The 12278-nt window shown below is 40.9% G+C and overlaps 1 protein-coding gene across 2 annotated transcripts in view; it reads left to right on the top strand.

Annotated features, from left to right (window-relative positions):
- Positions 1–1115: 1115 nt before the first annotated feature.
- The window catches only part of irak1 (interleukin-1 receptor-associated kinase 1), a 14220-nt gene continuing 3057 nt past the window's right edge, over positions 1116–12278 (top strand). Inside the window, exons 1-10 of one of the 2 annotated variants that reach the window (XM_005931110.3) lie at positions 1116–1457; positions 5303–5470; positions 7070–7216; positions 7305–7378; positions 7493–7669; positions 9021–9085; positions 9180–9291; positions 9792–9913; positions 11095–11299; positions 12119–12187. In XM_005931110.3, coding sequence (XP_005931172.1) covers positions 1346–1457; positions 5303–5470; positions 7070–7216; positions 7305–7378; positions 7493–7669; positions 9021–9085; positions 9180–9291; positions 9792–9913; positions 11095–11299; positions 12119–12187 — 1251 coding nt within the window. In that variant the 5' untranslated portion in view covers positions 1116–1345. Of the gene's footprint in view, positions 1458–5302; positions 5471–7069; positions 7217–7304; positions 7670–9020; positions 9086–9179; positions 9292–9791; positions 9914–11094; positions 11300–12118; positions 12188–12278 lie in introns of both variants that reach the window. The other variant, XM_042224440.1, reaches the window with a different exon arrangement.

Raw genomic sequence — 12278 nt, forward strand, 5'->3', positions numbered from 1 at the left:
GTTTTCAAAACTCTGTTTGTATTTGGATTCCATCACAGCAATCTCAGCACTGACCAAAATAACTGTGGTTTAAATCAAGCAGCTCTAGTTCTAATAATATCCTATTTTCTGACTGATAGTTAAAACAAAAAACAACAACAATCTGGAGTTTATCATGCAGGAAATTATATTTAACCAGGAAACGGTCACAGTGGAGAAGCAGACACTTTGCATGTAAGAATGACCGATCTGATGTAATACACTGTTACAAATCATGGTATAGAGAAGAGTAATATTTGGATTTCCTGGTTATTTTTGGTGATTTAATAATCAAAAAGTACATTTTATGCTTGAGTAATTATCATTAACCCCCCAAACAAAGAATTTATATTATTTTTGAATTTTTACTGTGCTTCATAAATTAAAAAATGATACATATAAACAAAATAAATAAATTGGAAATTTGGCCAAGCAAAGACTCCAATCTGGCCCCACTGGGCAGCTTTTGAAAATGTGAAGGAATAAATTTCGGACTGTTAACTGCATTTTTCTACGTTTTACAGCTGTATTTTCCACAGATAAAGACCTCTCCCATGGCCATTTATGCTTAACCAAACTAATTAGGTAATAGGTAAAAAAATTAGAGTGATAAGAGACGTTGCTGTTTTTACTACTACAGAAATGTCTGTTTGTTACAAAGGATGCACAATTTTGCCAAATTTGTACCATTTTCTGCAAAAAGCTTTCTCTTTTATAATATCAGGATAGTCAATAAACTACCAAAACTTTTTTTCCAGTCATTTTACATTTTATATCTTTATGTATTACAATTTAAACTCGGAGTCATGCTGATAGATTTTTTTCATTTACCACGACAGCTTTTCTTTATCATGTAGAAAACCTGAGATGTCCTTTTATCTGTCGGTCCGGTCCTAAGACATCTCGAGGATTAAATGTGTAATTAAACTGATTTAAACTGTCAGAAAGGGGAATTTCACTGGTGTGGTCCACTTGTGATCAAATGGGGGTGTATGTGGCTCACGAGGTAAAACATTTGTTCAAAAAAAAGAAGTAAAAAGTGAAGAAAAAAAGTTTTAAAACAGTGCATTTATTTGGGCTTTTATTTCGGTAGTGCGGAGCGGAAGCAGCTAGCTTGTTTTAGGCGGAAGCGCTGAAAGACTCAAACCTGTAGTTTGAGAGAGTTTTTGAAGTGTTTGAACAGGTTCGTTCCAGGCGGTTCTGATGTGATCCAGGTCCTTGTGTGAATCTGATACCCTACAAACCACCCAGAGTTCCCCGCGGTGGCCGCTGTCATCGGTTAGCCTATTAGCTTCAGCGTGGACTAACTTGTAGGAGTTAGGTAAAGATGTCGGGAGGAGACCCGAGGGCCGTATTGTACTACAACCTGCCCGCCTCCGTTGACTGTGAGTTCTGCCGCATCATGGACGGGCTGTCAAACCAGGACTGGACCCGCTTTGGTGAGTCGGAACCCGAACTTTGACTGAGAGCTAAAGGCCAGCAGCTTGGGGTAGGAGGGACGGTGGAGTCCACCGTTAATTGGGTGTTTCACCAAAATAAACTCTAGCGTGTTTATTCTGTGTAACAACTTTAACTGCTGCCATGTGAAATCACTACAGAAAATGAGAATTAAACAAGCTGTGAGAGCCTCAGCTGTGATCCATCCTTCTCAGTCTGCCCTCAGGTACAAGGCTTACCTGTCCCAACTATTTCCACAAAGTTGTAAAATATATAATACTATTAATAAAAGATTGCTTTAGCGTGAGTGTCAACTGAGATTAAATCAGGTACAGTTTTCTTCCGATATTAGGTCACATTTTGACTACAGTTAGCCTAAATATAGATAAATTCACCGGTGGCTGTTTTGAGGAAGTCTCTGGTAGACGTTATCTGTAAGTGCTCTTGGTTAATATTGAGTAAATACGGAGCACAAGAATGTGACAGAAACTGAAATGCCTGTGTGTTCTGACGCATAATGAAATGTGATTAGAAACAGTTTGAGGTTTCTCAAAAAATCCAGAAGTTTTCAGTTTTACTGTAAACTCTCTTAACTAAGGTTGTGCGGGTTTTATTTGACTAAAATTTAGGTAGAGCTCTGTTATGTTGGTGTACTATATTGAGTTCAGGTGACTGAAAATCTTAAGTTTTCTTCGAATGAAATACACTTTTAAAGTTTTACATTGTATAAGCAGCATTTGGTGATGGTGGGGAGGAAGACCTCTGGCAGCTTCTCTTCTACTGAAATAGAAGTTTTACAGAAAAACGACAAAGTAAAATTTAAGCATTAGAGAACAGTCACAGCTGTCAAAGGGGAACACTGAAAAGAAATACTAGAGCAGTTAGAGTTGGGAGAAAAGATGATTTAAAAAAGATTTAGATGTAGGGCTCAGAAGCTGTATACAGATGATGGAGCCAGGCATTGTGATGTTATTTTGAAGCCTCACCTTTAGTGTTTTGGCCACCTGCACCTTTTCTCTGATATCACCATCAGTTCCAATTTGCATCACCCTCGCAGTCATCAAAGGCAGCTACTTGTGATCCCCGAGACATCGCGCCTTATCCTGGTCAATATAAGCCACAAAGTTTAAAATGGTAAATGGCCTGTATTTGTATAGCGCTTTATTTAGTCCCTAAGGACCCCAAAGCGCTTTACATATCCAGTCATCCACCCATTCACACACACATTCACATACTGGTGATGGCAAGCTACATTGTAGCCACAGCCACCCTGGGGCGCACTGACAGAGGCGAGGCTGCCGGACACTGGCCAGCGCCCTCTGACCACCACCAGTAGGCAACGGGTGAAGTGTCTTGCCCAAGGACACAACGACCGAGTCCGAGCTGGGGCTCGAACCGGCAACCTTCCGATTACAAGATGAGCTGCCAACTCTTGAGCCACGCTCGCCCCTAAGGAAAATCAGTTTTTGATACTCGTTTTTTTGTTTTAACCGTGAAGGTTGGCTTGTTGTAGCTGTCAAAAAAGAGAGACAAAGTACCACTAATGTGGGCTGTTCTAGCTCATATTTTTTGCTGTTGCTGGTAATTTCATTCTTGCCCTGCTGTGGAGACGGCAGAACAAGCACTTCTTTGAAATGAAATGAAACCAGTTGTTAGAACAATAAATTGCCATTGCCCGTGCTTTTCCTGTTTGCTCCTTTGGTCTATGTTGGGTTTTTTGCACTTCCTCCTTGTGGTAAACTCTGGTCATATTTTTATTTTTTTCGAACTGAAAAGCATCGGGCCCAGTTGTTGTGTATCCCACTCCCACCCACATCAGGTGATGGAGTTGTGGTTTGTGGCACGTGCGTTGATTATGTCCTTGAAATCTTTCAGACGAACTCTAATGCAACACTGCAGATGAAGCACGAGTCACAAGTGTTAACCAACAGATAAAGATGTTAAAAAAAAAAAGGGGCAAATGTTGCACGCTGAATAAGACGAATAAGATCACATGCCTCAACATACAGTATGTGAGGTTCCATAAGTATTTGGAGTAATTTTTTTTTTCTGTATTTTTGTGTTCTCGCCTCTGTACACTACCACGGTGAAATTTTAAAACAATCATCAAGATGTGATTCTGGTGCAGACTTTCAGCTTTAATTCGAGCGCTTTTAAAAAAGAACTGCGCTAGCTTTCTAGGAGTTACTGCCATTTTTACCCCTCAGCCGTAAAAGGCGGACGATCTGATATCCTCGTGTTGGTGTTGTTCCCTCGTCATCATAAATATTGTTGTTCCAGGTTCAACATTGCAAGTGACCAATCACCTTCTCCTGACGTCATCCGCGACCTCGAAAAATAAACGCCTTCAAAAAATCTACTTCACTTGCGAGAAGAGAAACCGCCTCTGTAAGGACAATATGTATAATGTTTACCGTTTATTAAAGAAAAGTATCCTGAAATTCAAAGAATTCAAGTTCCTGGATCGGCGGACAGAAGCGGTTTCTCTTCTCTCAAGTGAAGTCGATTTTTTTTAAGGCGGTATTTTTCAAAGGCACAAAAGGGAGACGTCACAACAATGTGATTGGTCACTTGCAATGTTGAACCTGGAACAACATTTATTATGATGATGTGGGAACAACACTGACACGAGGATATCAGATCATCTGTAAAAGGCTGATGGGAATTGTCATTGTCCCGACCAGGCGGGTGGCGTGGACACCCAAGTTTATGATAACGTTAACTTGAGAACAAGGCAACGTAGGGTTTTCTAATTGATACCATAAGTCCATCTACTAAAAATCTTAGACGAGCTTGAATCTCAGTGACCTCAAGGTCAAGGCCAGAGGTCAAGTTTTCTTTAATCATTGCATTCAGAAGATTTTCAGAAGGAAGTCATCTAGGATTTTCAAATTGATACCATAGGTGCACGCTAGTGATTCCTGAATGTCTCTACTTTGCGAAGAACCAAAACAAATCTTCTTTTTCCTCACTTCTTCTGGAACGCCCTAATTTCCAAGTTCCGACATCTGGATTCAGAGGTATCTGGAATGCAGCATCATGCGCAGTTTTAGAGGCTCAAAAGTGATTGGACAATTAACTTGGCGGCCATGTCTTGGCTAAGGGAGGCTCGTTCCTTTGTTATTTCATGACAAACTAAGACGATAAGAGATCTGGAGTTGATTCAGAGCGTTGAAATTTGCATTAGCTCTCAAAAAGAGGCACAAAGAGGTTAATGAGGGAAGCATTATTAGGCTGACAAACACAAATAAAGCTGTTAGAGAGACGGCAATCGGCATAACAGAATGGATGCACTGGCAACACCAGAAGGCCTGAAAGATCACAGAGGACCGCTAAAGTGTCACAAAATTATCTCTGAACCAAGAAAATCACAGAGTTATCTCCTTGGTTCAGAAGCTCTTCACAGCATCTTACAGAGTCTGAAACATCCTGTGTTAGGTCGATGTATCGTTGTCAAAGTCTACAGTAAAGGGATGCCTTTCTTGTACAAACCACTGGTTACACTCAAGAACAAGAAGGCCAGATCTGACGTTCCACGAAAACATCTGTTAAACATGTTATGGTACGGTTGTGTATGGCTACCAGTGAAGCCGGGTCACTAGTTTTTAGCAGAATGATGAACTGTGACGTGTACGAGGAAATTCTCTGTTCGGATTCAACCAAATGCTGTTTAAACTTTAGGTTGTAATATTTCACATGTTCTGTTTGTGCTGTTTTTATATTATTGTATTTTATATCTGTGATTGTTTATAGCGAGCTAGTGTTTGTCCTCTGAAGTCTGAGTGTCTGTAAAATCAGTTTACTTCATATTTCTGCAGTTTTTGATTGTACTGTTTCTGTCTCACAGCCTCGGGGATGCTGATGGATCAGAACGACGTGCGATTGGCTGAGAGGCAGGAAAGGCGGACCCACTGGGTGATGGTCAAATGCTCGAACAGGAACATTCAAGTCGGAGAGCTGATCGACCTGCTGGAGGATCTGCAGCTGTTACGCCCCCGTGATGTCATCTTGAACTGTGAGTTTACCTCCAAACACTCATGACCTTTGACCCCGAGGGATAGTATATTAATATTAATGCCACGGTGCACAAACTGGCTGCAGTTCAGCCGCGGTGCTTGTGAGATAGCCCTCGATGAATAGGAGTCAATAAAGAATTATTTACACCTGCATCTAGAAAAAAAAAAAAAGACCATATATTAAAAATTCTTAAATATATTTGTTCCCAAGTGTCTTTCAAAAAGGAAAATAAGGTTTTAAAATGTGTTGGATTTCACAGATATATGCTGTAGGTGTTTACAGCTGATCACAACCAACATATGGTGCTTTGTTTTGTAAATGTTTTTTTAAGTTGTTGGGTTTGCTCAGAGTTGTTGTCCTTTAGTTATCACTTCATCTTGAATATGCTGCCTGTTAGGGCTGCTCGATATAACGATATATGTCTGATGACGATATAAAAATGTCTTTACGCTATTGTTTGTTTTCATGTTTCTGCAAGACTATGCAAAGATAAGAATAAACTTGCCTCTTATCTTTGTGTAGTCATACCACATTAGATATTAATCTTGGACAAACAGTGCTAAACAAAGCAGCATTCGCACAATAAAACCAGCACCAAAAATTAATCAATTATGAGTCTGATGAACAACTGTTTCCTCATTTCGACATGAGAAACTGTTTCTCTTTGTTTCCTTTGCCTTTCATGGAAGTTTTTATCAGTTTCTCAATCTTAGACTCTGAATTTGCTGTAAGCGAGCCAAACCAGGCTGTCATCTCATATCTAATCAAACTTTCAAGTACTGAATTACAAAAAAATACCCATAACCACAGAGCTCACTTCAAACAGCCTGAGTCTACAAACACAGTGGAGTCTTTGAGCTAATTTTTCACATTTAAAAATCAACGTATTCTTCACATTAAAGAATTTGTCCATATAGATACCTCAAGTACTTATATGTGCTCTATTGTACAGACATCAATTGCCACTGGGTCGTGTGCACATATACCCTTTTTTTTTTTTTGCAGTTTTATCACTATTCAAAATGAGATGATCACAGTTACATCACACTTTGAAATCACTGATATCCCTGTGGGATAAAGACGGGCAGTCACCTGCATGTAGGATATATTATAATAACAATAACGGGGTTATCAAATTCTTTGATGAGAATTTGATAACCCCATAATTAGTCCAGTTACCTCAACAGCCAGTAGTATACAAGGTGAAAAGGAGAGGGGAACTCACGGAGATTGAATTGTTTAACTTGTTGTGACCTGCTTGACAAAAGGGATAAAAACCAATTTATAATTAAGGCATTTCTAAATTTAAGAGTTTTTGGAGCTGCGGGTGTTGACGAACAGTCAAATGCAGAACTAGAATCAGCAGATGGAATCTGATCATAAGCTTTTGAATCTTCTGAATGCTTGCTTATTAAAAGAGTGACACTTAGCACAGCATCCTCAGTGCTGTACCCCTCCCTGTACGCATATTGGTTTGATCATATTCTCTTAAAACACTTCATCACTATACGTTAGTGCAACGTGCCTGAAGTCCACGTTTTCAGTAGAACCTTTTGTATAGGACTGACTTTTTCTCATTCTGTCTCTCTGTCTGCAGGGGTGAGAAGTCTGGACCTTTACTCCTATGTTCCTGCTCCTGCTCGTCATCTTCCTTCTTCATCTCCTTTTTCTGACTCTCAGTTTGTCCCCCCTCCCAAAAAGCCTTGGGCCACGCCTATGCAGGACACCTGTAGACTGGGCTCAGGTAACACAGCATAAACAGACATTTACGTATGTCCAGTCGGCTTGTTCTGTGACGCTGATGATGTCACTACTTTATTCTGTAAATAAAGGAAGAGTAGGTCCATTACCCAGACCTGCATCGCCCCCCCCGGGGCTGCTCTCTGAAGTGCAACAACGTCACCAGGTCTCTCTCTCACACGCGCATACTTGCACACACATTACACAAGGTTTGTTCAACAATCAATACAAATACATCACTACAACAAAGCACGATGATGGTGGTGATGTCATCCCCCAGCCCCAGGTGATGGTGGCGGTGAGCAGCAGCATCGCAGTGATGCGCCTGTCATATGAAGAGGTGTATGCTGGGACAAATGGGTTCTCCCCCTGCCTGCAGATAGGGGAGGGGGGGTTTGGAGTCGTGTACAGAGCGACTCTGAAGGACATGAAGTGCGCCGTCAAGAAATTCAAAGAGGTCAGCCAATCACAATGCAGTCTTGAGGAGTTTTCAGACAGCGAGCGGTTTTCAGGCAGCAACAGGACTGGTACAGAAAAACTCTGCTTACAGTTTACGCTGCAGTTCGAGTAAATGTATGCACGATCCCAACCGTCTGATTATTTCTGCGCTCGAGCTAGAAAGTTAAAACTGTCGGGCACCAAAGAAATAAAAGGAAATGAGATGAAATACAAAAAAGTCAGAAATGGTGTTGCTCACTTTTATTTTGAGGAAAGGGCCCTTTAAGTCTTTATGTAACCAGAGGAGTCGCCACCTGCAGGCCATGAACAATGAACTTTAAGCAACACAAAAGTTGGAAATAGATCAAAAAGGCTGTGCAGGCTTTTGTTTTGGCTTGTCACAGCTACGGACCCTATAAAAGACCATTTGCCATTGGTTAGTCAAGTCCCCATGACGACACCTCTAGCTAATCGTTTTAATGAGTGAGTAGTTGTTAGCCAATTAGAGTATTTTTTGATTCTTTATTTTACAAAATGATCTTCATATTTTATTCAGTCTGACCTGGAACTAGTGACTGAGTCTAAAATGTTAAGACGAAAGGTCACAGAGCAGAAGAGTCGCCCCCTGCTGGCTGTTAGAAGGCCGGTTTAGGTAACTTGTACATTTGGTTGACGTTTTAGAGCGACCTGGAAGTCCTGCGATGGTGGTCGGGTTGGGTGGTTCCCTTCTAAAGCCCCCGTCTCCACACAAAATATGAGTTTCAATTTTAGCTTCTGGGTCTAAAAAGTGAAGCCATCGTAGAGGTCCTAAAGTGAGTCTGTGGGAAGATGGCGCTCTGTCAGGACCATAGGCGACACTTTACTGCTGATGTTATCATCTCAGCTTCTCGTTTCAGTCACACTTAATGAAAAATTCAGTCCATTTTGTAAATTTGGGTCATTCTAAGTGTGAGAGAGGATTTTTCAGGAAATGCTCATTGCTCATCAACATGTGTGTGACGGTGAGTGTGCACATCCTGTATCAAAACAGCAACATGGTGTCAGCAAAATGGCTCATCTCGAGGGTTCAACGGACTTCACAATCCAATGGGTGCTGTCACGGTAGCTGCCAACATCTTTAACGTACAGTCTATGGTTTTGTCACAGACAGATTTTTAAAAACGACTGTCATTTTCGAGGTTTTTGCCGCCATGGAAACGGAGACAAAATTAGTCTGAAAGAGTCTTTTGGCTCTTTTTAGAAAAGTTAAAAGAAAAACATCGACTGATAATTAGAGAGGGGTCGACCGCTCACTGTCTGAAAAAGCCTTCTCATTGGTCCATTTTACTGCCAGGAAGTAGATTGTGATTGGTCAGAATTGCTGTTGACAGGACGGGCTGCTGGACTGGGCTCTGCTGAAGAAGAGCTTCCAGACTGAAGTGGAGCAACTGTCAAGGTGGGTGAAGTTCCTCAGTGAGATACAGCAGATTTCATCTGTTCTGATTAAAGTCACGTGGTTGTTATTTTGTGTGTGTGTGTGTCCTCCTCAGATTCAGACATCGCAACATTGTGGATCTTTTAGGGTTCAGTGACGGAGGAGGATCATTGTGTCTGATTTACAGCTACATGGAAAACAGATCTCTGGAGGACCAGCTGCACAACGTAACACATACACAGATGCACACGGCTCAGATAACTCCAGGGTTTTCACAGGTTTTCCCAGGACTCGGGTGCTTTCTGGGTGTCATAGGTGGTCATTGCTGGGTCTTTTCAGTGTTGGCTTTTGCCATTATCCTTGCAATATTACCGAAAGAAAGCTGGCAACACTGAAACCTGATGCACCCAGTGTATCGGCCTTCATCTGTTGCTCCAAGTAGATGTGAATAAAAGATTGTGATATACAAATAAATAAGATCCACTGATGGGAAGTGATTATAAATATGAAAGGCTTGTTAAATAATGATGGTGGCTCTTAAGTGTTTATTAATCACCTTTACCTCTTCATGTGCATTCTCCATGATGCTCTGTAAAAACACTCAGTCCTGCACCCGAGTTTCAGTGCTTGGGGAAAACCCTGCACACTACATAATTTACAAATGTTTATTTGTTTCGGAGGGGTGTTTATTTCCATGGGTGTGTTTATTTCCGTGTGTGAGTTTCAGGAGTGTGCGGTGCTCTCGTGGCCTCAGAGAGTCAGTGTTGTTAAAGACGCATCAGAAGCTCTGCAGTTTCTCCACTGCCCCCCTGAAGGCGAAAAGCTGCTGATCCACGGAGACGTGAAAAGGTGATCTTCACCCTGGAGCTCTTCAGTGTATTTAAATAGGTCAAAGTGAACAGCTGTATTACAGTCTTTTATTTGACATGAGTCACTGAAAAGTGCAGAAAGCAGAAGCTATACTGGATTATTTCCAGCATGAAGAGATAAATAACTGGAAACGATGAGTAACTAATCTGAAAGTGAGAAATATTATTTCTGCTTATAGGTCATAAATTCCCTTATCAAATTCCAGCCTTGATGATGAATTTATTTTTATTTGTTATTGAATTGGAAGATGCGCTAGTACCTATATAGCACTTTTCTCATTGAGCAGTCGAAGCACTTTTTACTACGAGCTACAGTCTTGCTCGTTCATACACATTCATAAAGTGCTGTATTCTACGCCTTTAAACAATAAAAATCACAAGGGATGGGACTGCAACATATGCACTGCAGGACCAGGGATTGAACCACCGTGTGCGACCCGCTCTGTGTGCTGAGACCAAGAATGCTCCATTTGTTTTCAAATTTTTTCATGATTATCCTCTTTTGTATGACCAACGCAGGAACAGTATGAAAGATGAGCTTTTTGTAGTCCAGGAGGCTGCAATGTCACCACAGCAAACCAACATTCACCCTGTAGTCTGTTCTCTTGTAACTTCTCACATTTTTCCTCTAGTCAAGGAAAAGTGATCAGGAAAATAAATATTTATGGTGTACTTTGTCATTCAGCCAAACACAACAAAGAGAGGAAGAAGCCCCTCTTCTTCCTCTTCTGCTATCTGGAGGTCGCCATCATTTTTGTTTTCCTCTGAATTGTGTGTAAAACACGTCAGCGTAGGCAGACCGTCAGGTAAAGTTTCAGTTGAAATTCATGCCTTCATTTCACAGTTCATACAAAGGTCACAGGAAAAAACCATCAAGATGAAGTTTCCGTTGAAGAAGTAATGAAATGATTTGCATGAAGTGTATTTACCGCCACATTTACTCATTTATCACAGTTGATGTGGTCCACCTGGTTATAAGGCTGAGTGATGTCAAAAAGTCATCTATGATGTGTTTTGTTGTTTTTTGTTTTGTTTTTTAAAGTCTGTTAGTGCGAGTATTTGCACTAACAATGGCGACGCACTGGCAAAAACGCAGCCTCTGCTTTCACCTGGTGTGTTAACCTGAACTCTTTTTCTTTATGTTCCTCTGTTTCTCTCCAGCTCCAACATTTTGTTGGACAGTCACATGACGGCGAAGCTTTCAGACTTCGGTCTGGCTCGGTTTGTACCCACCGGCACCTCGGCAGCTAGCACGACATCCGTGGGTAAAACGACAACAGTGAGAGGAACGCTGGCTTATCTGCCGGAGGAATACGTGAGAGGCGGAGAGCTGGGACCCAAACTGGACGTTTACAGCTTCGGAGTGGTGAGATGTCGCAGGGCCTCATGGGAAAAGAAGTCTCTTAGTTTAAGAGGAACTTTTAGTGCAGTATGGGAGGACTCTGTGTATTCATATAGTCCTAATTATAAAAATATTTCTGCTTTTCCAATAACTTTTTGTAGTTTGGTACAGAAACAGGCCCATTTCTATTATGAGAACAGTGGAAAATTGTGTGAAACATGTATGTTTTTAATATTATAGGACTTGATTTTTAATGCAGTTAATTCCTAATCACTATGATGTGATGCTTGGATGTGGACCATGGCTAACCCTTGAGGAGTAGCAAGATTTACAGCTGCAGGCCTCAATTTTGATTGTTCCTCTAGAAAATATTTTAAACACCACAAAAGATGTAAACAAGAAGTTGTAGATTTTGAAGCCGAAGCACGGAAGTAAAAAAAAAAAAAAAAAAAAGTACCTGGAAACAGAAAGACTTCAAGTATGACGGCGTTATCGTTTGATCTTTAATACTAGTATACTGTAAAGCATAATTTGCACCCTAAACTTCAAGCTTTTCCATAAATATGTTTGAAAAGCATAATTAAATACACTAAAACATCAGCCATTAAACCATAAAAAATATCATAAACATAATAATTTGTAGGTGGTTTTGTTTATAAAATAAGTTACAACCATCTATTAGTTAGAGAAACATCTTCGTTAGTTGTAGGTAAGTTATAGAGTTGGCAACAGGAAATATCCTGTTCTAGGAACTGACGTGAAACTGAACATTTTTATTCTGAGACCAGAAAACAGAAGAGAAACACAGCAAGTGTCTGAAAATGGTGCGTGTGTGTGTTTCAGGTGCTGCTCGAGGTGCTGACTGGACGTCGAGCTCTGGAGAAAGATGAGATGGGTCGAGACAGATACCTGGTAATAGCACACACCTGCTCACACAGTTGATTTGCATATTGGGTTGTTTTGAATCTGAGCAGCACGGTGGCACGGTGGTTAGCACTGTTGC

This window comes from Haplochromis burtoni, unplaced genomic scaffold (genome assembly GCF_018398535.1).
Source record: "Haplochromis burtoni strain Fernald_Lab_line unplaced genomic scaffold, NCSU_Asbu1 Contig_138, whole genome shotgun sequence".
Lineage (NCBI taxonomy): Eukaryota > Metazoa > Chordata > Actinopteri > Cichliformes > Cichlidae > Haplochromis > Haplochromis burtoni.